This window comes from Salvelinus namaycush, chromosome 15, assembly GCF_016432855.1.
Source record: "Salvelinus namaycush isolate Seneca chromosome 15, SaNama_1.0, whole genome shotgun sequence".
NCBI classification, from domain to species: Eukaryota; Metazoa; Chordata; class Actinopteri; order Salmoniformes; family Salmonidae; genus Salvelinus; species Salvelinus namaycush.
The window spans coordinates 24,220,324-24,246,636 of NC_052321.1; the positions used below are offsets into that span (position 1 = coordinate 24,220,324).

The 26,313-nt window shown below is 41.8% G+C and overlaps 1 protein-coding gene across 1 annotated transcript in view; it reads left to right on the forward strand.

Moving 5' to 3' along the window:
• Nucleotides 1-2,173: 2,173 nt before the first annotated feature.
• Nucleotides 2,174-26,313, forward strand: part of LOC120060006 (fibroblast growth factor receptor-like 1) — a 46,533-nt gene continuing 22,393 nt past the window's right edge. Inside the window, exons 1-2 of the mRNA XM_039009080.1 lie at nt 2,174-2,237; nt 24,123-24,395. Coding sequence (XP_038865008.1) covers nt 2,174-2,237; nt 24,123-24,395 — 337 coding nt within the window. The remainder of the gene's footprint in view (nt 2,238-24,122; nt 24,396-26,313) is intronic.

Consider the following 26,313-nt stretch of genomic DNA (forward strand, 5'->3'; position numbering starts at 1 on the left):
TTTGAATAAGTGTTTATCCTAATTTCTGTGTTACTACTATCCATTCATGTTCATCTCATTCTCTCAGGCAGTTGGGACATTTGTCAACTCGTCATTGATATGGTCTTGACTCTGGTGTGCACAGCATCAATCACACACAACTTGATCCAAAGGGATGTAATGTCATTGGAGCACGCTTCCCTTGCCTGAAGACCCTGAATGTATTTCAGCTGCTCTATCGATTACTACAAACGGTTCGTCACTAGTTACCACAGCCACAAAGTCATAAACTCCGCCTATTTCTATCATTTCTATTCTTAAACCTAATCTCACATTTAATCTTAACCACACTGCTAACCGTATGCCTAACATTACATTAAAACCAAAAAAGTTACTTTTTGTTTCACGAATTTCTGTGATATATGGCTGTGGAAACTAGTGCACACCCTATAAACGCCATTTGGCCAGAGCGATGTGGATGGGTAGCCAGGCAAACGCTTCCCTGCCTCTTGTCACGTTCTCAGGTGAGATTACATCCCAGTCCCACTGGGTGGCAGCACCTATTCATTTGATGCAGCATTGGCTGCTATCTGACTGATACATGTAGCTCTGTTATCCATAGTACATTAACGTAACACCCCTAACAATTAAATGTTTCCAATTATTCTTCAGGGGATGTGATTAAGCATTGCTGAAAAGATATGTGGATCTTGTTAGACTCACTATGACTGGTATGGTGGGTCTCCTGTCTGTTTGTTCTTCTGGGGGTAGGCTTAAAGTTGCTTTTTTAAATAGCGATCTAAGATAGGTATTGTATTGTTTTCTCGTGATGGTCAAGGTCAGGATTCGAGTATGAAACTTATCCTAGATCTGTTACAGGGGTGACCCTCGGCAATTTAAATTGAGGCATATACCATTTTTTATAAATTACTCGTGTGATCTAGGCGATTGGATTATGATAGTGAGAAAAAAAGAGTTCATTTTGATAGATTTATCCAGCCCTTGTATGTGATTGGTCAAAAGTTGAGAACTGGGATGGCAACTATCTCTGCACTCCGTAATTATTGTAGTGGATGTGAAGTAGAGTCCACTGTACACACCAGTTGGATACAGACTTTAAAAAACACCAGTTGGAAACAGACTTTTAAAAACTACCTATTTTTTTCCAATTTGTCGAAGTTTATGCAACATTTAAATGGATACCCATCTGTGATTAATGGACACATTTGATGGTATGCTTCGACTGATTTGAGCTTTTCCATTCCATAGACCGATCTACAGGCAGTCAGCGATCATTATAGTTGTGTTCGAGCGGTCGATGAAATCGGCCACTAATAAATAATGGAGACCGTGCAGACTTCTATGAGAATGGGTTGCCCGTTTTTAATGAAGAGGCTGATACGAGGTTAATTTACTGTAAACGTCAGGTATGTAATTCAGAGTTAACATTGTTGTGCATAATATGCACTGCATATGACCTTGTTCATACGATTATATTGTTCGCAATAGTTCATAGAAATATATATATTTCAATTTAAGACATGAATGGCTACGTATTATTAACAATTGATTGCTTACAGTTATATGAATAATTACAATTTAATTTTACATGATGTGGAATTTTTAGATAGGCTATGTATGGACTATGGTAACATGTTATACAGTAATTCATGAATGCAAATGGTGACAATTATACAATATAATACAGCTGTGTTTCAGATAAATATACATTTTTGTTGTATATTTGTATATTCATTTATCAGAGGGGGCAATCTGTGAGAGCAGCACTACTTAAATGAGTTTGCACCATATTGACCACAGATATTTATTGAAAATAATAGATAAATATACTAACACAGGCTAGATATGTTATTTTATCGATCAATCCTATGATTTAATTTTTTTTAGAAATGTGTGTATCTCCTCTATGCATTTTAATTTATAAGAGAAATCCCCATGCATTTCAGTTCCACTATGGCCTTGACACAACTGTGTGTCTGACTTGAAGGACATATGGAAATTCAAAGCAGAGCATTTACTGTAGATTTTCCATATCATCTAATGAGGCAAACTGCTTTTCCCTGGGGGTGGATGCGAGTTCTGCAGTGTGCAGTTACAGAATCTGGAAGGCCTGATTTTTTTTTAACCATATGTCTTTTAGAGTTGGGGGAACATTAAGTTGTCTTCAGTCAGGATGGGAGTCCTCAAGATCATGCTGCTCATCTTTGAGTCCGTTCTGTTGTCTGACTGTGCAAGGGGTGAGTAATACATCTTTAGGATATTTTTTTCCTTAACTTCACACTGGGCACACACTGGTTAAATCAACATTGTTTCCACATTTCAATGAAATTCCGTTGAACCAACGTGGAATAGATGTTGAATTGACGCCGCTGCCCAGTGGGTTTCATTCTTGCTTTCTTGCCTACACAGTAGTGTCCAATCGTTTTAGTGAAATATTAGTGTGTGTTTGTTTTTTGTTTGTGTGACTGTGTGTACATTCGCCACTACTAAGCCAAACAAACACATCCATCAGCTTCCCAGGGTGAAAGAACACAAGTCAGTGTAAGAGTCCAGCTCTCCCGGGGTTGGTCCAGGGACCGTACTTTCTCAGCATCACGTCTCTATGTGTGTGCGTGTGTGTACGACCATGACCAGTGTAGTGTATTATTGCTTTGATTCAGGGTCAGACAACTGCCTGCATTGATTGAGGATGTCAGACAAATGCAGAACGCATAGTATAATTATGCGTACGGTTTCCACAATATCACCTGTCATCAACGGCTGAATATGTCCAGACCAGCTCAGTAGAGCTTGAACGTCACCTTTTCAATTTGACAGCTTTGAAACTTTCACATAAACTTTTAGTGTATTCTACAGCCTCTCGCAGTGGGAAACCAGACATCCTATTCTACGCCTCTCTCCTCATTGTTAAACTTAGAATGGCAGCAAATGGAAGTGGCGTCTCAAAAGTACTACATGCATGTGGCTAACAGGGCATTGCAATACGGGGCAGGTGGGGGCCGGTGAGGGCCGCTAGGTGGTTTGGATGTGGGCAGATTACATCTGTGGGCCTGCAGACAATGCCTTATTCACAGCAGGACAGACAAGCCTTCACGACATGGCTAAAGCAAAAGTAAACAAGACGTGAAGGCTAAATAAGATTAGACAGGCAATTATATCTGTTTACAGATGTCAAAGGAAGGAGAAAACCAACAGGGGAAACAGACAGCAGAGAGAAAAACAAGACATCCTAATCTGTATGCACGGTGGCCTGCACTGATTTTATCACAGAAAAAAATAGGAATATGTAGTCTGTTTTTCATACTTTCTTTCTGAAAGTGATTTTAGATAGGTCCAGAACAGATACAAATATTTACTGTTGGCGAACAGTCCCCCCAAAAATATTTAGTAATGCGCCTCTCTGACATCATATGCTCAGTTTTAAGTGGCCAAGTTTTAATATGTAATTTTGTTAAGTTAAATCATTTATTTGGCTTTTATAGGATGGTTTTAATTGTCAGGTATACAGGACTGCAGGGTGAAATGAAGTCTCCAGAAGTTGATAGAAAAGAGCCCATAGTATAATCCCTTAGAGGGAATGATGTGGCAGCAAGCTCCCAGGTATGACACAATGTGATCCCAGAGTAACAACTTCACCGTTTGATATCCTGTAAAATAAAGGTTTTGGTTACAGACACGTGGTTTTGTAGAGGAGTAGAGACTGTCGTGGCTGTAAAACTGTGCCCTGTAAAAGTTAACAGGCTATGATAACATCATTGACAAATGCAAATGAAATTATGCAGGAGATAATCCTTTGAGTTACGTGTGAATTCAAAATAACATATTGGAAGTGTTTAGTGGTTTCTTCTGGTCGTTATATGATCATCTTCTGTACTTTTACATTTTAAACTTGGGTTAAGTCCAACTTAAAGAACAGAGTGATAATGAGCCTGCTGCTGTCAGTCTGATCATTTATCTCACTATGCAAGCCAGGACCAGTTCTCCCTTGTGCTCTGATTCATGAAACTTGCTCAGGACTGATTCCTTGAACCCCATTGGACAACCCCTCCCCCCTCGTATTCCCCCCAGCAGCTGTAGGAGGTGCTCCGTGATGTGTCCCGGCAGAGCTTCTAATGTGGTGACAGGACTGGGGACCACTGTGGTATAGTAACTGTGGAATGCAGCAGCCGGGACATATGGACCTGCTGTGTGTTCTGTATCTTTGGTGAGAATGAGAGGATACAAGGTGTCCCTAGTACTTACCAACACACACACACACACACACACTCTGAAATGATTACCAGTCTCTTTTTGGAAACAGAATTGCAGTGACATCCACACAAAGTGTGTACTTTGTTTGTAGGAGAGGCCTGTGATTTTTGAGGCAGTATACTGTATCGACATGTCACAGGCAGCATATTAGCTTGACATGAACATTTTTAACTTCAGACAAATGTTTACTCATCTACACCTCCTGAGCCATCTGGATAAATTTAGAGCATACAAACTGCTCTGCAACTGTTTTGGAATATATACATTTTATAGGCGAGTTACATCATGGTTTTATAACAAGAAGGTACTATGAGATAAATTGTATGCCATGGGCATTTAAAATCACAAGGGCATTTGGCTCCCAGACAGATTTCCGTAATGAGGCTAGTTTCCCAGTAAACAAATACTCCAAAGTCCTCTTATTTTTAAAATATGGCCCAAATAGTCAGAAGATAATGACACTGTGGTGTTCTGGCACATGAGCCCAGCTGGAGAAACAGAGGGAGAGTGGACAGAGGTGAGAGAATGAAAGAGAGAGAGGGGGAGGTCTAGGCAGTACTGTAAAATCTTTGCAAAATCTTTGCCATTCAGAGTAGTCCCCTCTGAAGACACTTGATTTAGAAATTACAACAAAATCAGTGTTATCATACTATCAGATTCGCCAATGAAGTACCAGCACTGAAAAAGAGTGGATTCATCATAAATCCACCAACACCCACAGACACACACAACTCAGTGCAGTCCGACCGATTGACATGCCACCTCTGAACTCTGCGGACTGCGACGCTTCCCCAAGCCAATTTATGACCAAACAACAACCACTGCTCTCTCGCCATCCCCCTTACACATGTCTCCCTTCTCTCCCTCCCAGTCCTTCTCTCTGCATTTCCTCCCGTTTATTACCAGTGTAAAGCCAGAGGAAGTGAATTAAGTTAATGTGCTGTCGTTAAAACAAGGCATGGAGCTGACCTTTACTCCCACCCACCCTCTCTCAGCTCACCAATAGCCCCTCTTTACTGAGCCTGGGTCCATTTGCAGAGAACAATGGGTGGATTATTATATGCACTAGTCCCCCCGTTTGGACATGGCAGCAGTAATTAATTTTAAACACTCTACATCCCTGTAGACTGTGGTAATTTGCCGTCTATTAGTGTGTACGTATACTGCAAACCAGGGAATTGTTTTACTGAGGGGCTGCGATTTAGAGGTGCGTGAGGAAGAGTTATGAGAGGGAGCTACACTCAGGGTTTTGTGTAGAAGTCTGTGTGTATACGTATGTGTGTGTTTTATTAAGCATGGGGCAATTGCTCTGTGAGAAGTCATGATAATGAGATACCCAAGGAGCAGAAGCCAATTTAGAAACCCTAGAAGTATGAGTTACCAGATACAGCAACACTTATTCCCTCTCCAAAAGTTCCACCACTAGTAGGTACATCATACCACTGCTACTACTGCGTCTACGTTTACTATGATAACAAATACAGCTGCATCTATCATTACTACCGTCACACACTGCAGCTCCTGGCAAATCTATGGAAGGGAGAGGAAGTCTAGGAAGGGACCTGGAAGAGGAAGGTGTTAGACTTCACCCCAAAGAGAGGAGAGGGCTGTACATGGTGATGAGGGAAGCTGTGATAAGTAGCCATAATGGAGGTCAATTGTTGTTTACTTTAGTGGGCCATAATCTGTGTGAGCAACACTGCCAGCTTTGACTGAGCCTAATGGGCACTCTAATTAGCATTCTGATGGAATCTCAACTATTTACACATTGTCTGCTCCCATTCACTGTTGTCATGCTCAGCTGTATGGAAAGGGGGAGAATGAAGTGTGAATAGGATTGTTTATAATCTGCCAGTCATGAGGATTTGTCTATGTAGACCTACAGCGATCATGAGTTTGTTTTGCCGCTTGGCTCCGGGTGGCAGTGTCTTTAAGCCACACACTCTGTCCCCTCTGAGTAAATGGGGTGATAGACAGACACATGGATTCATGGTGCCCTACTTAACCCACAAGGATCTCATAGAATCCTTTACAATGGGCCAGAGAGCTGGTCTGGTTGACGTGTCATCATTCAAATGGTAATCACCTGCATGTGTTTTTGATTTGATTGTTTGAGATGAACAATAAATATTCAAACTATTGAGGGATATATCTCAAAGCTGCAGTATGTAACTTTTTGGGCAACCTGACCAAATTCACATAGATATGTGAGTTATAGATCTGTCATTCTCATTGAATGCAAGTCTATGAAGTGGTCGATTTGTTCTATGTGCACTATTTCTAAGCCTCCCGTTTTAAAGTTTTGGTTTTTGGTATTGGAAAATATATTTCTTTTTTTTGTTACATAAACTGAAATTAGACAAACTATTAGAATTTGATCATCCAAGAAATGGCAGAGCGATTTCTGCATATTGCACCTTTAAATCCTGCACCCACCTGTCTCCAAGCTGTTATGTAATGTCATAGTGTCACTATAACAAACAATAAGAGGTCCAAGCTCCAGCTGCATATTTCCCTGTAGCTCTGGAGCACAGGGCTGCTGTGTTACACTCTTGGACAGAGAGATTTTTTTATTTTTTTATTTTTTTTTCACCTTTATTTCACCTTTATTTAAGATGGGCCGTAGTCGTTGGGACGGAGCGTGGAGGTGGGTGTTAGGGGCCGCACTGTTGGACCCTTACAAGTGACCTTATAATAACATTTCAGCTACGCAGTGGGAAATGTTTATCTTGCGCAACCTCTTCTTTTTCAGCCTCTCTGGCCCCCTCCCCTCCTCTTCCACAGCTCTCTCCTCTCCCTTATATTTTCTCTTTTCTTTCGAGCAGCGGAGAGCAGCCGAGAGCCCCCACTCCCCTCCGTGTTTCACAGCTGTTCTCTCAGTCACTTAACAAACGAAACGTTGAGAATCTGAAGCCCACTCCTCTCACCCCTCAACAGGAGACGGTCAGTCTTGTTTTCCTGTAGATGTTAGCGTGTAGATTTATGATGAGGCCTTGGGTCTCCCTCCCTCTCTTTCCCCCTTTCCATGCCCATTTCCTTTCTCCCTTTCTTTAGACAAGTAAAGTACACATGGCGCTCTATGATAGAATAAGGGGATGTTTTAAACAGTATCTTGCTCATCTTGTACTCTTGTATGTTGAACTTGCCACAATCGTCTTTATTTGATGTTTTATTTTCTCCTATCATCAGTTATCAGAACTTCAAATCACTGGCATATCCATTGCAAATGTTTCTCTCCTCTCTGAGGTAGTCATTGGAAATCACCAGCAGTACTGACTCCTTCCCTCCAACCTCTCCCCTGCCTCCCCTTCAATGCTTTTTGTTCTGCAGTTAAAAGGTTGATTGAAAGTTATGGTGGCAACAGCGATGCCTGGCTGGGTCTGAAGAAAGCATAGCCAAGGGATAGCTGGGATAACGAGGGCTGAATAAGGCCTCCACAGCCTCCACCATAACCCACCGCTCTGATCAACATCCCCCTTTGCGATCGGCATCAATGAGACCCCACATGACTTTCTGCCTTTTCACTCAGAATTCTCACTATTTTTCTTTGGGAATTGTTTTATAGAATTTGTAAGTTCTATTCTGTATGCACTATTTCTGTCAAACGGAATAGGCATTGTTTAGGATAGCCTTTGGGAATTGGGGAATGTTGTTGTATTATGTCAGAAATTGAGTTCTGATGGTGGAGACTGTGGGAGTGGAATTTGAAACAATGCCAAAGATCACCCTACTACTGTAATTGGGTTGACATTCTTTATTTTCAATGTCAATCACTTTCAGGATCCAAAAGTAAGGAACTTTTTTTCCCGTGAACTTTATATACACAAGGGATCCACAGACCCATAGATTAATGGTTTACAAAGAATGGAAAAATATTCCCCACTTTTAACTTGAAGACTTAAGGAGGCTGGGGACAGAAGAGTAAAAATGGTTCAGAAGCTGAAAGTATGATCTGTCATATTTTATAGTTGGGCTATTGCTGTCCCAGACTGGAATTTCTGCACCATGTAGTGAAACTGATTTGATTTCCTCATGCACAGGGATGTGAGTTTGGGCTCCAGCTTTGGGCCAGGATGCACTTGGGTGGGGGAAGGGGGACTAGCATACACATGGAGATTCAAGGATGTTTTGGAGGATTCTTTCCATTCTTAAATGTACCTATAGCTGACTTTGTTGTGCTGGTGTGTGTTTTCTGTGTCCGTCAGTACAGTATATCTAAGATAGCTACTGTTTTGTGTAGCACGTTCACTTTGCAAATGTATGTCTGCAGGTCACTTTGGTAAAGGGACCGTGTGACTCCATGTGTGAGGTTGGTGAATGAAGGACTAAAGAGAGAGATAGAGACATACAGACTGGCAAACAGAGATGTATAGAGCGGAGTGACCTTTGTGGTCGGACTTGTAAGGTGAACCGGTAAAGCGGGGAACACTGTCACTGTGAAAGGCCGGGTACCTCCTGGTAATGACAGGCACAGCAACTCCACAATGACAGATTGATTTCAGACAATATTCCTGAATTGTCAAGAGGCCCCATAGCTGTCAGTAGGAGCTTTGCCAACACCCCCACCCCCTCTGTCTGTCTCTCTCCCCTTCACCATCTCCCTCTGTCTCGTCTCTTTCTACCCAGGCATGGCTGCTACATCTCATTCTGTCATTGGCTCTCTCTGTGAAAAGGTCTGGTTGACAAAGGCGCTGGTGTAAAACGCATTAGTGTGTCATGTGGAGGATTTGGTGATGCTCAGAGCGTACAGTAACAGTGGTGTAGGGTTCCTGCTGGGCCAGCTAATAGAGGGGCACACAGACAGGGGCACACAGACAGAGACAGGGTACAGTATGGGTAATGGAGGGGCATACCGACAGAGACAGGGTACAGTATGGGTCACCACACACAGATCCTCTCTGGGCCCCCTCTGACCTCAGATACAGACTCAGATACACACTGCTGGTGCTGCTGTTGACAGCATGTCTTGTTTACTAGACAGGCCTAATGCTTAATGGTCAGTGAACTTGTAGTCTTCTAGTAGTTAGAGAAGCACAGAGGCATGTATACAGATCTTTATCTCTATATAGCTCTCGGGAAGTTGACTTGATGATAAAGCAGGAGGACTATGACCTAACCAAGAGGCCCAATCAGTTGACTGCAGATTAAATAGTGTTGGCCATGCTTGAGATCCACGTTGGAATGCAGGAGAGGAGGAGGAGGGGGGTGCAAGGAGTGGTAGAGTACACAGATGGAGACACCCTCACTGTTGACTGTCAGGGCCCATGAAGCACCAGAGAATACAGACCCTGTAGCTAGCGAAGGGAAGAGAGCAGGCAGACTGATTTCTGAGGAGGAAGGAGTATTAGTTAAACCCTAATCTAGTGAGTGGTTTAATCTTTAACCCACTGTGGTACAGTATGTGAAGTAGACAGACTGACGTGCAAATGAATGGCTCTATATTGCCTCCAAACCTGTGTGTGCGTGTCCACATTCATTCTACTGTATGTGCTTCACTTTTCTCCAATCGTATGATAAGGATAGCAAGAAACAGGTGCACATATTCCCTCTACTGTTCCCCCATACAAGCAAGAGCAGAGAGAGAGAAAAGGTTTTTAGGTTTTGTTGTGTCATATGCCCAGACCAGTCCAGGCTGAGCCCAGATCAGTCCAGGCTGAGCCCAGACCAGTCCAGGCTGAGCCCAGATCAGGGTAGGGTGCGGGAAGCTGGGTGTGAGATTGTTGAGATTCCTGGTTACTGCCGCCTGGACCCTCCTAATCCCCTTCACTCCCTCCAAATCTCCTCTACCGAGTCCCTACAAGCTGTGTGTTAAAGGAGGCCTCACTGTCATATTTGCCTCTGCTCTCTGCCACTCTCTAAATCAACCTCTCTCTTGCTTTAACCTTCACCCTACTCCTCTCTTTCTAACTTTCTCTCTCTCCCTATTTAACTCCCCCTCTGTGACCCTATATATCACTGCCCTCCATTCTCTTCCTATCTTTACCCATCTCTTGCCCTTATCCCCCTCCCTTCCGCTCCCTCCTTCCCTCTCTCCTGATTAGTGCCCCTAAGCACACTCTCTGCTCCTGTGTGTGCACCATGCCGTGGCCTAATGGAGTGAGATAAGGCTGCATGAAAGACGAGGACTTTACACACACTCAGAGGAGCAGCAAACCAATGTCCATGAACAAATGTGCTCTATGTTACATTACAGATCTTCAGTACAACAGCAACGTATGGTAATGTGCAAAGGGGTTGGCATTTCAATTTGTTCCGGCACTCAACGCATGCTTTTTCAAATTAACCAGTTAAAAGCTATATAGCACCAATTATTTGTATTGATACATGGTTCTCATGAATTTCTACAGTCACTCAGAGAGGATGACAAAGTGGATATGCGATTATGATGTTCTTTGTCCTGTGGTTGTTGCAGCACAGACTCCAGCATACATGCACACACCCCTCAGCAGGAGCTGAGGCTGGTAGAAGGAATTCAAGCCTAATGAAATATAGCAGCTCAGAGTTCAAAGGCTCCACAGTAGGGGCTGTTAGGGGTAGACCGCGTGATGGAGACGTTTCCAGAAGCTTTATGACACTTTATGAGTAATTTCTGCCTTTCTTCCTGTTCATTTGATGGAGCCTGCAGGAGCCCATTGTTCTGCATGGGGCCATTAGGAGAGGAAGCGGAGGCAGATCCACTGGTGTTTGTCGTAATCACTGTCAAAACCAGCTTCCTCTCTGCTTTGAAGTGGCAGCAGTTATATTTCAATTAATTAACATTGAAAACATAGATTGGCAGGAGCATCTCATTCTTTCTCCATCCCTCTTGTTCACTGCCTCCCTCTTTCTCTCTTTTGCGCTTTCTCTCCATGGTCTCATGTCACCCAATAGCTCTTACTCTCTTGCCATTCCCACCACTGTAGCCATGGCTATTCAGCCCACATCAGATGGTGCCAAAGAAAGCCTCATTGTCCCCCCTGGTCTGGTCTGGTCTTACCCTGCTCTTATCTATTGATTGGAAAGGCGAGAGGAGAAAATAAAAGGTATTGACTACCAGACGAGGTGAAGTTGTTGGGCAGGACGTCTGAGGTGGTAAGAAAAGACAGCATTCTTTACCCTCCGCTGCCCAACTGCTGTCAGAGCACCTTCTCTCCCTTTGTCCTCCCACTTTTACCCTATCGCTGTCCCCCTCCCCCGCCTCTATTCTTTAGTCGCCAGGATGGCTCTTTCTCAGAGTGATTGTTATCTGTGCTTGTGAAATGTATAGCCCGGCGCAGCAGTGGTCTCAGAACAGAAGCTATGGTCTTTCACACACTCCCTATGCCATGTTGACTGCCTCACCTGCCCTCTCTACTCAACCTCTCAAGTCTCAAGTAAAGTCTCTGGTCCTGGGTTCGGTTTCTTGTTTTCATGTATTTTCTTCTTTCACATCCACCTTTCTTCCTCGTCCTGTTTTGGCTGGCTTTGACAGACTATTTGTGAGTAACATACTATCCCACTGGTTCTCTTTTGCCATCCATTCTGTTTGTTGTAATATTAAAGTTTGCCTAATATTTTAAGAGATGGACAGTAGGATGATGTTTCCCTGGAACTACAGGTTCCATTAAACACTGATTTCCTGCCGCTAGGCAGTTAGTGAAGACTGATGCCTGCGTCTGTCTGGAGACTGGTACGCTTCACTAAGGAAACAGACAAGCAGTACTGAGGACTTCCCACTCACTGGTGGGACAAGAAGTTGCACTGATCCAGAACAAGAGTGGTTTGCTACTTTCAAATGGTTAAAGCTAAGATTTGTGAGAGTAAAGCTGGATCAGGGTTACTGAACAATGTCTTGCTAGAGCCAAAATATTTGATCTCATCCAAATGTGTCAATGGTTCATGGTTTTGGCATGGGACTGTTAGAAATGAGAGAAAACATGGGTTCTTTGGTGAGATGGAGAGCAAATACTTTTATGAGTGGGTGAGTTACATGCAACCCACACCACGTTTGGTGCACGAGTCTTCAAAATAAATGTACACATGCATGTTATTCAATAATTTTCCCTACACTGCTAGCGTGCGTGAACTAGCATCTGCATAGCCAAGCGCTAAAATAGAACTTGGTTCTATTTGAGAAGCTCCACAAGTCCCCTATTGCATATCAGGAAGATACAAACTCACGTGGTTGTTTGAAAAAACGAACGAGGAGATATTAATCAAGGATAACTAACTAAAAACTAACTAGGTTTCCCTTTTTATCTGTGAATAAATCGTCAGAAGTATAGAAACGCATGATATTTAAATGATCCGGGTCAAAATTCTACAAAGAACCAGCTAAAAGGGGGACCATATATGCGTGATCAGGTAAAAGAACAACCCAATCAATGTTAATCTCCCACGGCAAACTGCTAGCAACAGCTATCTAGCTTAATTCATGAATGTTTCATGTGTGTTTAGAGCTGTCCCCAAATTAACATAGTTGGCTCACAGTTTTTTGTAATTTAACCTGGGTGTAATGATCGAGTCTGGTGGGAATCATAGAGATAGACGGAGGACTCTAGTTTCAAAAGTCTATTTTAGCATGGGCTGCGCCATTGAGGACTTTCACCATTTTGAAGAAGTCAACTGGGTGGGACTTCCTATAGACGGGTTGGCTGACAACGTCATGACAATTATGCGAAAGCATCGATGATGAAGGCCGTGGGGTGTTATGATTCTGAACGGTCAAATAGCTAGCAACAATGACAAGAGGGAATCATAGGTGTCTCATTTCAGCTAGTTGTATATTTAAGCAATAAGGCCCGAGGGGGTGTGGTATATGGCCAATATATCACGGCTAAGGGCTGTTCTTATGCGCAACGCTGAGTACCTGGACACAGACCTTAGCCGTGGTATATTGGGCACATATCCCAAACCCCCGAGGTGCCTTATTGCTGTTATAAACTGGTTACCAACGTAATTAGAGCAGTCAAAATAAATGTTCTGTCATACCCGTGTTATATGGTCTGATATACCACGGCTGTCAGCCAATCAGCATTGACGGCTCGAACCCCCCCAGTTTATAATGTTATTGATACCATATCTTTTTTTGAGGGGTTTTGACTCATGTCATGTCTATGCTAATATGTCTACAATTCGTTATCTAGTTAATCAACAACTGTAATGATGTATTAGAGAGACAACAAGAGCTCATTGTGCAAATGTATTTATGTTTTCAATAAACATTCAGAGATTAAATATAGTTTACATGTTTTCAAAAATCTAAGTTAACCAGTCTGTTTTGCCCCATAGTTCTGCACACGTCGGTTTTGTTGCTCATATAGTTTCACAAACATACGTCATGATCCAAAAACAAATGAGTAATCTTTAACAAAAACAAATGTTTAGCAAAATAAATGCAAGACCGTTTTTTTCTGGCTAACACAGCACATTTTACAAACATATTTCTTACTTTGTAAACACAACAGGGGTCAAATATGTTTTTGTGAATATAACAACATTTGTGACTCCACAGATTACGTTTGTGACCTGCGTTTGACATATTTGTGACTTGCTTAACATTTGTGAGTTGCTCCACGTGTTTGTGAGTGGCCTTTGTCAGGGTTTCCCATAAAAAAATGAAAACCAGATAAATAAAATTATTGCTGGCCAAATTGACCGTGAGAAAAACCAGTGCTATCAGCCATCACCCAACACTTTACAATGTGTGCAGGAGGCAGTATGTCATTTGAAAACATACTTGATTGTTTGAAGCCTGAATGTTTTACTTCATATTATGAAGCATGTCTTACCTTGCTTGAAAATAAGACCATAGAAAGTTGGAGGCAATTATTTTATAAAATTAAACAGGCAGCACACGAGTTTCAAGTTTGGGGAAGCATATTGTAGTCTACAATGTATCCTAGTATTTGATTTTCATATGTGCATTTTTGTGGAACAGTTTCATTTAAATAATAACGTTTTCGTTTCTCAAAATCATTGTCACGTGGTTAATCATAAAAATCTGAATTAAAATGATAAACATATCAAAGTTAAAATTCAACTAATGTGAGAGCACCAGCTTCTGCCATATGGACACATTGATACACCATGATCATTTACCAATGCAGCCGTTGGCCTATAAAACTTCCATTGTCAACTAATTAAAATAGCCTATACTGATTAAAATGCTGGTTCTTTCAATCATATGCATCTCTCTACTCAGCCTATCTGCCTCCCTTTCTATCTGTCTTGACTTAAACTATCATTTGTGAAATGCAACATTGTATCTAATCAATCAACTGGATCTGGCATGAAGCTGTCTCTAGCGAACTTGTAACATTGTATCAACTAGCCTATTCCAGGCCCTCAGAGTTTCCTGTCTTATCCAGAGCAACTTACATGTTCATACTTTTTCTGTACTGGTCCCCCGTGGGAAATCGAACTCACAAGCCTAGCATTACAAGCTCCATGCTCTGCCAACTGAGACACATCACATCATCACAAACCACTTGATGTCTCAATGTACTAAATTACTGTACTGTATGTTGTTGTTTTTTATGCTGACGGAAAGTCTACAGGTACAAACCTAGATGACCAGCCCATGTACAATATAGTAATGTACATTTACATGAAGTTGTTTGTAAGGATGGTAAATTAATACTGCACAAAAAGTGGTTGCTTGGTCATGAAACATATTTAATTTGATGTGGATGTTTTGTGTCTTTGCTCATAACTTTTCACCTTCTGATGTAAATGTTTGAAGACAGGGTTTTGTTCTTTCTGGATTCATTAGAATGACAATTGCAGAGAAAGGGACGGGGCAACAACTCTTACAATTCCAACTATTGAATCCTGCAAGATACTGTTCTTAATTATACAACTATCTTCTTCGCCAAAGCAGATACTGGATTTTTTGTTGTTGCTCGTGCTACATACGTCTATATCACTCTGATAATACTAGTAACGGCCATGTGCACTACTTTTGTCGAAAAATATTTCTTTCAACAAAATAATATAGTTTGTTTTATGAATATTTATTTTTTATTCTGCTTTTTCACGGGGTGCTGCTCGCGGCTATGGCTACTTCTATTAATGCTCAGGAGCGTGCACTCGCTTAACATTAACAACCAGACCCATGCTCATTGCTCACATGGAGCACTCCTAATAAAAGACAACGAACAAATTGACAATTGGTAAATGATGGTTATGATATAAATCAACATTTGTTTCTCACAAGTGTAGCAGGTTGTGAACAAGAATGAGAATGGTAAATGACTGTAGGCCTAATTAGTAATACAATGCATTAACATAAATTAATGTAACCAAATTACGGGGATTGGCGGTACATGTACTACTGGTGACATACATCACTGTGAATTGATCCAAATAAACAATCAAAGGGCAAACAATTCACATGAAACAATGAAAACGGGAGAATTGACGGGAGACATCTGAGTGGATTCTGGAGAGCTGAGAACAAGCATTCTGGACAGAGACGCGCCTATAGACTATCTTCGCCACACACCCCTCCCCTTCTAATTGTCTCAACATTTTAAATGATACTCAAGACACATTATCTTCACACATATTTGAGAGGTTTTTCACTGACAGTCGCAACTCAATAATCAGCTAGGGCTTTTGCCACGCGCTCTATGAAAGACTTTCTCAAATGCCATTTTTCTTCTGTTCTACTGGTTTTCATATTAACTTTCTTTCCTTGTCCAGAAGCCAAATGCACAATCCTAGTCATATTAGCAACCCATCCTAGTTGTTGCATCTTTAGATTCACCCTCTTTCTAAATTTCTAAAGAATATTTTCATCTCTTTCATATACTGCTTGCATCAGGTGCGCTGTTTAAAATGGTGTTGTCTCTTTTTCCCACGAATTTCATTTTGGGAAATGTTTGACAATGACATTTTATTGACTGCTTCATTACAGGAGTTGCATGTTTCGTTAAAATTAATTACCATAATCTAAATGTGTTTTCTGTCATTCTGAGCAACGCGGGAGGACGCCCTAATGAGTTACACACCTAATGGGTAACACTTTACTTGACACCTAGTGTCATAACACATTATGACATGGTCATGCAGCTGACATAACTTGTCATAACCTGTCATAATATGGTCAAAACACTGTCATATATTTAAACCTGTTGTGACATGTTTTGCATTAGTTTATGGCTGGTTATGACACCTATATAAGAGTGTCAAAACCCACTTTTATTCAAATTCGTTTTGTTTCCCTGCCGAGAAGTTTCCTTTTATTTGAACGTTTGTTTCTTAAATCCTTGGTTCATTGTTGTAATGAATTCTTTACAATCATGTTTTTTTTTACCCCATTTATTAATAACTTGTAGAATATACACTTTATGGCACTGTCAATAAGCATTATGACCATCATAGGCCAGATATCCTATCATTTTCTAACTCCCTTACCTTTCCTTCTAGCCTAGCTTCCTTTCTTCCATTCCTTACTCCCTTTCCTTCCTAGCTTCCTTTCCTCTCATCCTTTACTTGCTCCCTTTCCTTCCCTGGCTTCCTCTCCTCTATTCCTTTCCTATTTTTGTTGTTGTTTAGTTTATTAATTTGACCATTTTCAAAAACAAGTGAGTAAAATCATCAAGGATAACACACAATAAAGTCTGGGACTTATTTCCATTGTGGTCCTCTTGAGACAAGATGGCTAGGCAAGATCCAACATGGTTGAACACACTATAGCAGCGAGATAATAAAACATAAAAACAAAGAAGAAGAACATCTATATCATCATTGCTTCCCTTTCCTCCTTTCCTTCTTTCCTAGCTCCCTTTCCTCCTATCATTTCCTATCTCCCTTTCCTAGCTTCCATTCATTGGTCTATCCTATCTTCCATTCCTTCTTTCCTAGCTTCCCTTCCTTGATCCTTTTCCTTCTTTTCCTCCCCTTCCCTCCTTTGCTTTTCTAGCTCTCTTTCCTCCTAACCTTTCCTAACTATCTTTCCGCCTATCCTTTCCTATCTTTCCTCTCTTCCTTTTCTAGGTCCCTTTGTAGCTTTATTTCAACATTTCCTTTGTCCCTTTCTTTCCTTAACTTCTTTTCTTCTTTTCATTTCCTAGCTTCCTTTCCTTTCCTCATTTCCTAGCTGTCTTTTTCCTTGTTTCCTTTCTTTCCCTAACTTCAATGGAAAATAAAAAAATAATTCAGAATGGGATGGTTTGAGTTGGTTTGGAGAGTTTTGGAGCATTTTGTTACATGCTTTAAACACATTTTCATAATGCATTGTAGACAATGGCAAGTGATCACTCAGCAAAATGTGTCTACCAATTTTCCCTATAATTAAACAAAATATTTAAAAAAAGGTTTTGGGGATCAACTACAATCACAGAAAGAGTAAAAACAAATCTACATGTACAAATTGGCGAACTTCCCCTTTAATGCTGAGTGCCAAAAAGCCAGGCATCAGATCAAATGTCTTTGGTTGGTATGACTCGACCAGGGATCGAACCCCCACCCTTCCAATCTTAGGGTGGACACTACCATAGGGCCCCTGATTTGCTGCTACTGTTATGTTCACTGTAATAGTAGTATTATAGAATTCCCAAAGTCACTACTGTAGTAGGAGGAAAGGAAGCTGGGAAAGAAGGAAAGGGATCTAGGAAAGGAAGTTAGGGAAGGAAATGGCATAAGAAAAGGAGGAAAGGAAGCTAGGAAAGGATGAAAGGTATATAGGAAAGGAGGAGAGGAAAGGGAGCAAGGAAAGAAGGATAGGAAGCTATGATAGGAAGAAAGGAAAGAGAGTTAGAATAGGAGCTAGCATAGCAAAGGAGGGAAGGAAAGGGATGAAGGAAAGGAAGCTAGGAAAAGAGGAATGGAGGATGGGGAAATACCAAGGAAAGGAAGCTAAGAAAGGAGGAAATTAAATGTAGTTAGGAAAGGATTGGAGGAAAGGGAGCTAGGAAAGAAAAGAAGGGGAGAAAAGGAAGGAAAGAGAGCAAGGACAGGAATGTAGGAAAGGAAAGTAAACTAGGAAAGGAAGTTAGGGAAAGAAAGGGAACAATGAAATTAGGAAATAAAGCTAGAAAATTAGAAAAGGAGGAGACGAAAGGAAGCTAGAGGAGGAAAGGAAGTTAGGATAGGAGGAATGAAAACATAGTTAGGAAAGAATAGGAGGAAAGACAGCTAGGAAATAAGGAATAGAAGATAGGAAAGACCAAGGAAAGGAATCTAGGGAATGGAGCTAGAAATGGATAGGATGAAAGGGAGCTAGGAAAGGTGGAAAAGAAAGGGAAATAGGAAAGGAGGAGAGGAAGCCGGGGAAGGAAAGGGAGAAAGGAAAGAATAGAGAAGAGAAAGTCATGGAAAGAAAGGGAGCAAGGAAAGGAAGCTAGGAAGGAAAGGGCGCAAGGAATGGAGGAAAGGAAGCTAGGCGAGAAGGAAAGAAAATTGAGTTAAGAAAGGATAGGAGGAAAGAGAGCTAGGAAAGCAAAGAAGGGGAGGAAAGGAAGCAAACGGGATCAAGGAAAGCAAGCTAGGATAGGAGGGAATTAAGATATGAAAACAAGAAAGGAAGCTAGGATACCAAAACAGATGCATTTTCAAAAGTTATTGTAATATATTCATTTTTATCTTATTTGTATGAGAACTGAAGATGTCCTAGTCTAGATTCTGTATATTACATTTGCACAACTGATCTGTAAAACGCAACTCACAAATATGTGGAGCAACTCAAAAATGCGAGTCAACTCACAAATGTAATACAAGTAATAAATATGTAAAATGCAGGTCACAAGAGTTAATCAGTCATATTCACGAAAACATGTTTGACCACTGTTGTGTTTGCAAAGTAAAAAATATTTTTATAAAATATGCTGTGTTAACCAGAAAAAAAACTGTATTGCGTTAATTTGCAAATCATAATTTGTGACTCATTTGCTTTTGGATCATGACATATAGTTTGTGAAACTATATGGGCATATTTACAGACTGATTTTTATTTGGAAGTTGCATTTTGTATTTGCACAACACCTCTTTTGTTTGTGACTCTACTTATTTTGATAAAAGTCACCATATTATATACACCCTTTCAGTTTGTTTGCCAACAATTTCCTTCTCGTAGAAGAAGAAAATGGACTACTTCAAAATGGAGATGGCCTCAATTGTGCTGCCCGTGCTCTCACAGACACCATAATGGGACAGATACACTGATGCGATGTCTAAGTCTATGATGGGGATAGACAAAATCAACATGCGCACGATGGCGCATGCACAAACGTGACCTGTGTAGCCATGGTGTTAGTGTGGTACAACTAAGACCTACATTGCCTTCGGAAACAGACCCCTTGACTTTTTCCACATTTTGTTACGTTACTGCCTTATTCTAAAATGGATTAAATAAAACATTTTCCTCAGCAATTTACACACAATACCCTATAATGACAAAGCAAAAACTGTTTTTTAGAAATGTTTGCAAATGTATAAAATAACTAAGACAGAAATAGCTTATTTACATAAGTATTCAGACCCTTTGCTATGAGACTTGAAATTTAGCTCAGGTGCATCCTGTTTCCATCGATCATCCTTGAGATGTTTATACAATTTGATTGGAGTCCACCTGTGGTAAATTCAATTGATTGGACATGGTTTGAGAAGGCACACACCTGTCGATATAAGGTCCCACAGTTGACAGTGCATACCAGAGCAAAAACCAAGCCATGAGGTTGAAGGAAATGTCCGTAGAGCTCAGAGACAGAATTGTTTCCAGGCACAGATCTGGGGAAGGGTACCAACATTTTTTGCAGCATTGAAGGTCCCCCAGAACACAGTGGCATCCCTAATTCATAAATTAACGAAGTTTGTAATCACCAAGATTCTTCCTAGAGCTGGCCACTCGACCAAACTGAGAAATCAGGAGTGAAGGGCATTGGTCAGGGAGGTAACCAAGAACCCGATGGTCACTCTGACAGAGCTGTAGAGTTCCTCTGTGGAGATGGGAGAACCTTCCAGAAGGACAACCATCTCTGCAGCACTTCACCAATCAGGCCTTTGGGTTAGAGTGGCCAGACAGAAGCCATTCCTCAGTAAAAGGCATATGACAGCCCTCTTGGAGTTTGCCAAAAGGCACTAAAAGAACTCTCAGACCATGAGAAACAAGATTCTCTGGTCTGATGAATCCAAGATGGAACTCTTTGACCTGAATGCCAAGCGTCACGTCTGGAGGAAACCTGGCACAGTCCCTACGGTGAAGCATGGTGGTGGCAGCATCATGCTGTGGGGATGTTTTTCAGTGGCAGGGACTGGGAGACTAGTCAGGATCAAGGCAAAGATGAACGGAGCAAAGTACAGAGAGATCCTTGATGAAAACCTGCTCAAGTGCACTCAGGACCTCAGACTGTGGCTAAGGTTCACCTTCCAACAGGACAATGACCCTAAGCACACAGCCAAGACAATGCAGGAGTGGCTTCGGGACAAGTTTCTGAATGTCCTTGAGTGTTCCAGTCAGAGCCCGGACTTGAACCCAATCAAACATCTCTGGCGAGACCTGTGCAGCATTGCTCCCCATCCAACCTGGTAGAGCTTGAGAGGATCTGCAGAGAAGAATGGGAGAAACTCCCCAAATACAAGTGTGCCAAGCTTGTAGCGCCATACCCAAGAAGACTCGAGGCTGTAATCGCTGACAAAGGAGCTTCAACAAAGTAGTGAGTAAAGGGTCTGAATACTTAAGTAAATGTGATATTTAATTTTTTTATTATAAATTAGCAAAAACTTTTTTTTAAACTATTTTTGCTTTGTCATTATGGGGTATTGTGTGTAGATTGATGAAGGAAAAAAACAATTTAATACATTTTAGAATTAGGCTGTAACGTAACAAAATGTGGAAAAAGGGGTTAGAATACTTTCCGAATGCACTGTAAATGTGTTGTTTACTGTATTGCATGCATCACCGAGTGCGGTTTCTTGAGACCCAGGTGTTCTCTATTCTAATGTCTGTCAGCAATGGAGTCATTCCTTTATTGACCTGTTTGCGATGACTAGAAAGACCAAAGCACTCATAGAGAGGAAAAAATGCATGTACACATCATTACAAATCCACAGGTGTTTTGAAGAAGAAAACAGAAAGGAGGGAAGAGCTGCCAGCCCATCTGAACATCACTGAAGCCTGGCAGCCTACTACAGTCTGCTTGTGTGTTCCCCTCTTTCTTTCTCATTCTCTGATTCCCTGCTCTGTTTCTCTCTAGCTCTGTCCTCATGTTGAATCAACAGTTGCTTAACCCCTCCAAACGGTTAATGAAACCAGAGATATATTTAGCCTGAATCACAAGAATGCCTCTTGTTTAATGTGCCCCTTTCTCTTAAAATAATCCATCACCAAATTGAGCAAAGAAAAACAGAGCTAATTCTGTGAGTCGCCAGACCTCCTCTTCCTCACCATGAAAGATTCCATTTAAACGCAGAGCTCGGCTAAAATAAGGCCCTTCACCATTACGGCAACACGGGAAAGCTCATGCATGCGGTCATATGTATCGCTTTCCATTTACAGGGACGCTAATAACGCAAACCAGTTGTGTAAACACTCAAGTGCTGACCCGTTTGATGTAAATCTTCCAGAGTTCCATTTGTCATCCCACTGCTTAGTAACAGAGTTCCTCCACTGACATGAACAGACTTTGTTAGAGTAGATTGAAGTATGCAGTGTGTCATAGATCATGTAAAAGAACAAACTGAATCTAAGTGTGTAACAGAGTTAGAAACCGATGTCACTGCAATGGACCTATTGAGTATTTACTTCACAGGGAGGGTCTCTGTCTCTAAGCATTTAATCTGAGGCATCATTTCAGCTACAATTTTAAAAGAACCTGTCCTTGAGATAGAGGAGGAGAAGTATTTCTGTTGAGGAGAGGATGGTGGTCATTTATACAGCACAAACACTTATTACGTTACTCAGACGGTGGCCTTGACTTGCAGCACCTCTTCATGTCTTGTTTTTCAAAGCACATCAAAAGGCTTTTAAGAGGAGAGACAGAGGGAGGAAATCATTTGTTGCACATTCCACGCACTTGGTGTGGCTGCCAAGCCCTCTTCTAGTTTATTAAGCCAACGTGTTTTTTCGGGGGGCAAAAAAGTGTTTGTGAGTGCTTTCAGTTCTTTAACAACACTAAAGAAATACTTTGTTCTTCTTCTTGCATAAACAATGCGCTCTTTGAAAATAAAATTTCTCCAAAAGATCATTCTCATGATACAGAAGAAAGAGAATGTGGGGTTAGAAAAACTTGACCCCTCAGGCTTTGTTCTGATAATGCTGAAGTAGTGCATTTTGACAGTTTGCTATAGGCCTGGTTAGTTGATAGAAATTAGTTAGTAGTTTATTTAATCTGTGGTAGAAGGTCGCTTCTCTGTTGTCATTGTACATTTAGAAGCAGTTGATTGCATTAGATAAACACTCATTAGCTTTATGAATTAGTGAAGCTGAGACTCAGACGGGGCAGTGGGTATTTCCTCCATGTGCTGTGACCTCTCTTTTGCTCTCTCTGTGGTTCTGAGCAGATAGTCTGTTGAGGAGGAGTGAACACTGAGTCCCTCTGTTCTACTCTCTTGGTAGCAGAGGAGTGAGATATGAGCTGGCTGAAAACCCGAAAAAGACTGTGGTCACGTTCTCCCCACAGACGTAAACAGTGACACTTACAATTTCCTGTGCATGCTGCAGAACAGGAAGGCAAAGAGGACGGCAGAGCCTGTGCACTCCACGTGCGTATCTGGGAGGACGTGTGTGTGTGTGTGTGTAAGACTGATTTAACATAGCATAGGGTTCACCGTCTCTCATGGAGCAGTCAGAGTGGAGTGAAAGGATAGCGTACACTCACCCTTTGACTGTCCACTTTATGCAGTCTCGTAGATTAGTGTGTTGATAATGCAGTTTTTTTTTAAATGGTACACACAACTTGTGAGTGGCCTGTTACCATTACAATGAACAGAACCTGAAGTCCACCTCCCCCAACGGTTACTACCCCCAGGCAGCCCAGGGTTCCAGATCCTTTACCTGCTGTTGAGTTGAGCCACATCTGTTAGCAACGTGACCAATAAAGGCCCAGATGGAGTTATCTGCAGCCCCCTTCCCTATACACCCCCATCTCTATAATGAACTGCTTGTTTACCATATGTGTGAAATGCACTGTTGGAATGTGACTGAGTGTGTGTTGAGAGAGGTCTTGTTTATTCTGCCTTCCCAAAGGTTTTACTGCTACCAGACGGACAATTTGTATTGAAAGACAGACTACGCCAAGTGCTAATTTTAAGACCAGTAACTGTTTTGTTAAATTACGTTGCATTCTCCACATTTTTTTACTCTACTCATCTGCTAATTTCTGTTGTTTCACTGTGCTCAGTTTCTCTCTGTTATGTTGTGGTCCGGTTCAGCACTACTGCTGCTTTAAGCTGTCTCGGTGAATTGTGCAGGCTTCCTAAGTAACTTGACTATCACAGGTTGTCTGAGCCAGCTCCACTTCACCAGATCAGAGGAGGCCAACCTGAGCCAATTAGGAGCAGGGAGCGGGGCTGCTGTCCACCCCACAGTGGCCCTGCCCTCTCCGTTGCGCTTTGATCTCCCGCACGCTACACACAACCAGAGCCAGAGCCTCCAACTCTGTCTGTAATGGATGACAAGGCTAGTCCAATTATTACAATCTGGTTTCAACATCTCTCGGTAATCAGACGAAAGAAGGGGTAATGAATAATCCCCCACATCTTCCCAAAAAGCATTCAAGGGTTTTTGCTTAATTCAATACAGCCCAAGTCAGAGATCAATTGGTATCAAATCAGTTCAAATTAGAGATGAGTTACAGTAATATGTGGTTTATTGATGTATATCAATGTAGTCTGTATTATATGTCTAGATTAAATGAAGACTGTTGTTGAACATACATATAGTTCAACTCAATTTGTATGTGTTGCTCCAGGTCCTCCGTGGGTGTCTGAGAGGGTGGCCCACAGACAGCCAGTGCGCCTGGGGAGTTCCATCAAGCTACCATGCCCTGTGGAGGGAGAGCCTCCACCCCTCATCATGTGGACCAAGGACGGCCGCAACATCCACAGCGGCTGGATCCGCTTCCGCATCCTCCGCCTGGGCCTGAAGATCAAGGAGGTGGAGGCCGAGGATGCTGGAACCTACGTCTGCAAAGCCACCAATGGCTTCGGCAGCGTTAATATCAACTATACCCTCATTGTCATCGGTAAGTAGAAAGGTGTCTTGCAGTCTGCTCTACATTACAGTATATTACTGTTTGCCAAGTAATACCATTCACAGTGAAATCACCTTTACGATGACGCTACCCAGAAACCATGTACATGACTCAAAACTTGCCATCATCTTTTGAGGAAGTGATTTAAAGTCAGTCACTTAACTCTTCCGCTCAGGTCAAGATCGTGTCGATATGCAGATGTTAAAAGACAATAACATGCGCCATGGATTCATGGCTCTGAAATAAGGGGATTTAGGAAGGGGGATTGAAGTTAGTCCCCTACTCTCTTATATCTGTTATATCCTATACTGCTCAATCCCAAAGTCAACAGCAGCATGGGATGTTGTTTCATATTGCATCATCCTCGGTGACTCAAGCAGATCTTAACTTCTTCCCTATCCCCAGGCTAAACTCTGGTTTGTTAAAGCAGAGGCTCTTTAATTCGGAATAGTCCAACAAGACACATGTTCACCTTAACATTAACCTATGAAGCCCCGTAAAGCATATAAGAGGACATGATGTGGTGTGCAAGAGTCAAGTATTTAAACTCTCAGCAAGTCAAGCTACTGGTCACTGGTCTACTTCATCCACTTTAAGGCCATAGTGCTGCTCTCTCTGTACATACAGTACAGTAGGATGGCTCTGTGCTTGAGTAGAGCGTGATGAATGAGAGGAGTGGAGCGTGAAAGCTCTGTTTAGTTTAATTACTCTAAGATGCCTAATTAGGTCCAGAGCCTCCTGCAGGGGAGAAGAGGGGAGAGCAGGGGCCGACCGGAGGAGCTGCTTCCTGGTCTTGTGATGGTTTCTCACACTGGCCTTGTTTTGGGGTAGAACCCCAATCAAAAAGATCAGATCAGGATAACAGTGGGGAAAGAGAATGATGTCCATTGTGTAGCGAGTATCATAGGGTCGGGATGCGGATCTGGGGAAATGTGATTCTAACAAAGTTTTTTTGGCTCCTGTTCAATATGAAGTTGACTGAGATGTCAACAAGAGTGCAAAGCTGTTGATTTTTCCTGGTTAGATATACACTATAGACATACCAAGAGGAGGAATGTCAAAGTTCACACGAGTGTATTTCATCAATGTCATGGCTGTCGGCTGTACTTATAATACATTATTTTACTGTACATTGCTGTTACGTCATGTAAACTCTTCGCTGTGATAGTAATAACCTGCAGTGTCAGGTTGCCCACATGATTTACATTGGACCATGCTCAGTTCAGAAATATCTCTATGATTGCACAGTGCAGCACAGTGTATAAATCATCAAGTCAGTCAATTTATCCAAATGATAGATAGCATATCTCTCCTTACATAGTGTTGTGTGTAACTCACAACTGATTTATCTAGCTTGGCCTTCCTGTTTTTTATTTAACTAGGCAAGTCAGTTAAGAACAAATTCTTATTTACAATGACGGTCTATCCCGCCCAAACCCAGACGACGCTGGGCCAATTGTGCACCGCCCTATGAGACTCCCAATCACGGCCGGATGTGATGCAGCCTGGATTCGAACCAGGTACTGCAGTGACACCTCTTGCACTGAGATGCAGTGTCTTGCACCACTCGGGAGCCCTGTACTATGTAATGAAAAGTATTCTAGCCTTCAGTAGTGCTGAAGCAGGGCGAGATTGTATAAGATAACTTCAACCTGCCTGTATTACTAGATACCCACTCCCACACAAGAAAGATATGTTTTTTTTCTTGAGGCATACTGTTTTCTTATGTGTATTTTATTATACTGAACAACATTATTTTCACCCTCTCTGATCTCCACCACAAACTGTTTGGCCTCGTTCTTCATACAGATGGAGTTGGTTCTGTTTTCCTTTCCCACCGTTTGTGGTGAATGCGTGACAACCCAACACTAGCCTCTCAGCAGTCATTGTACATCTCTGTTTTGTAAGA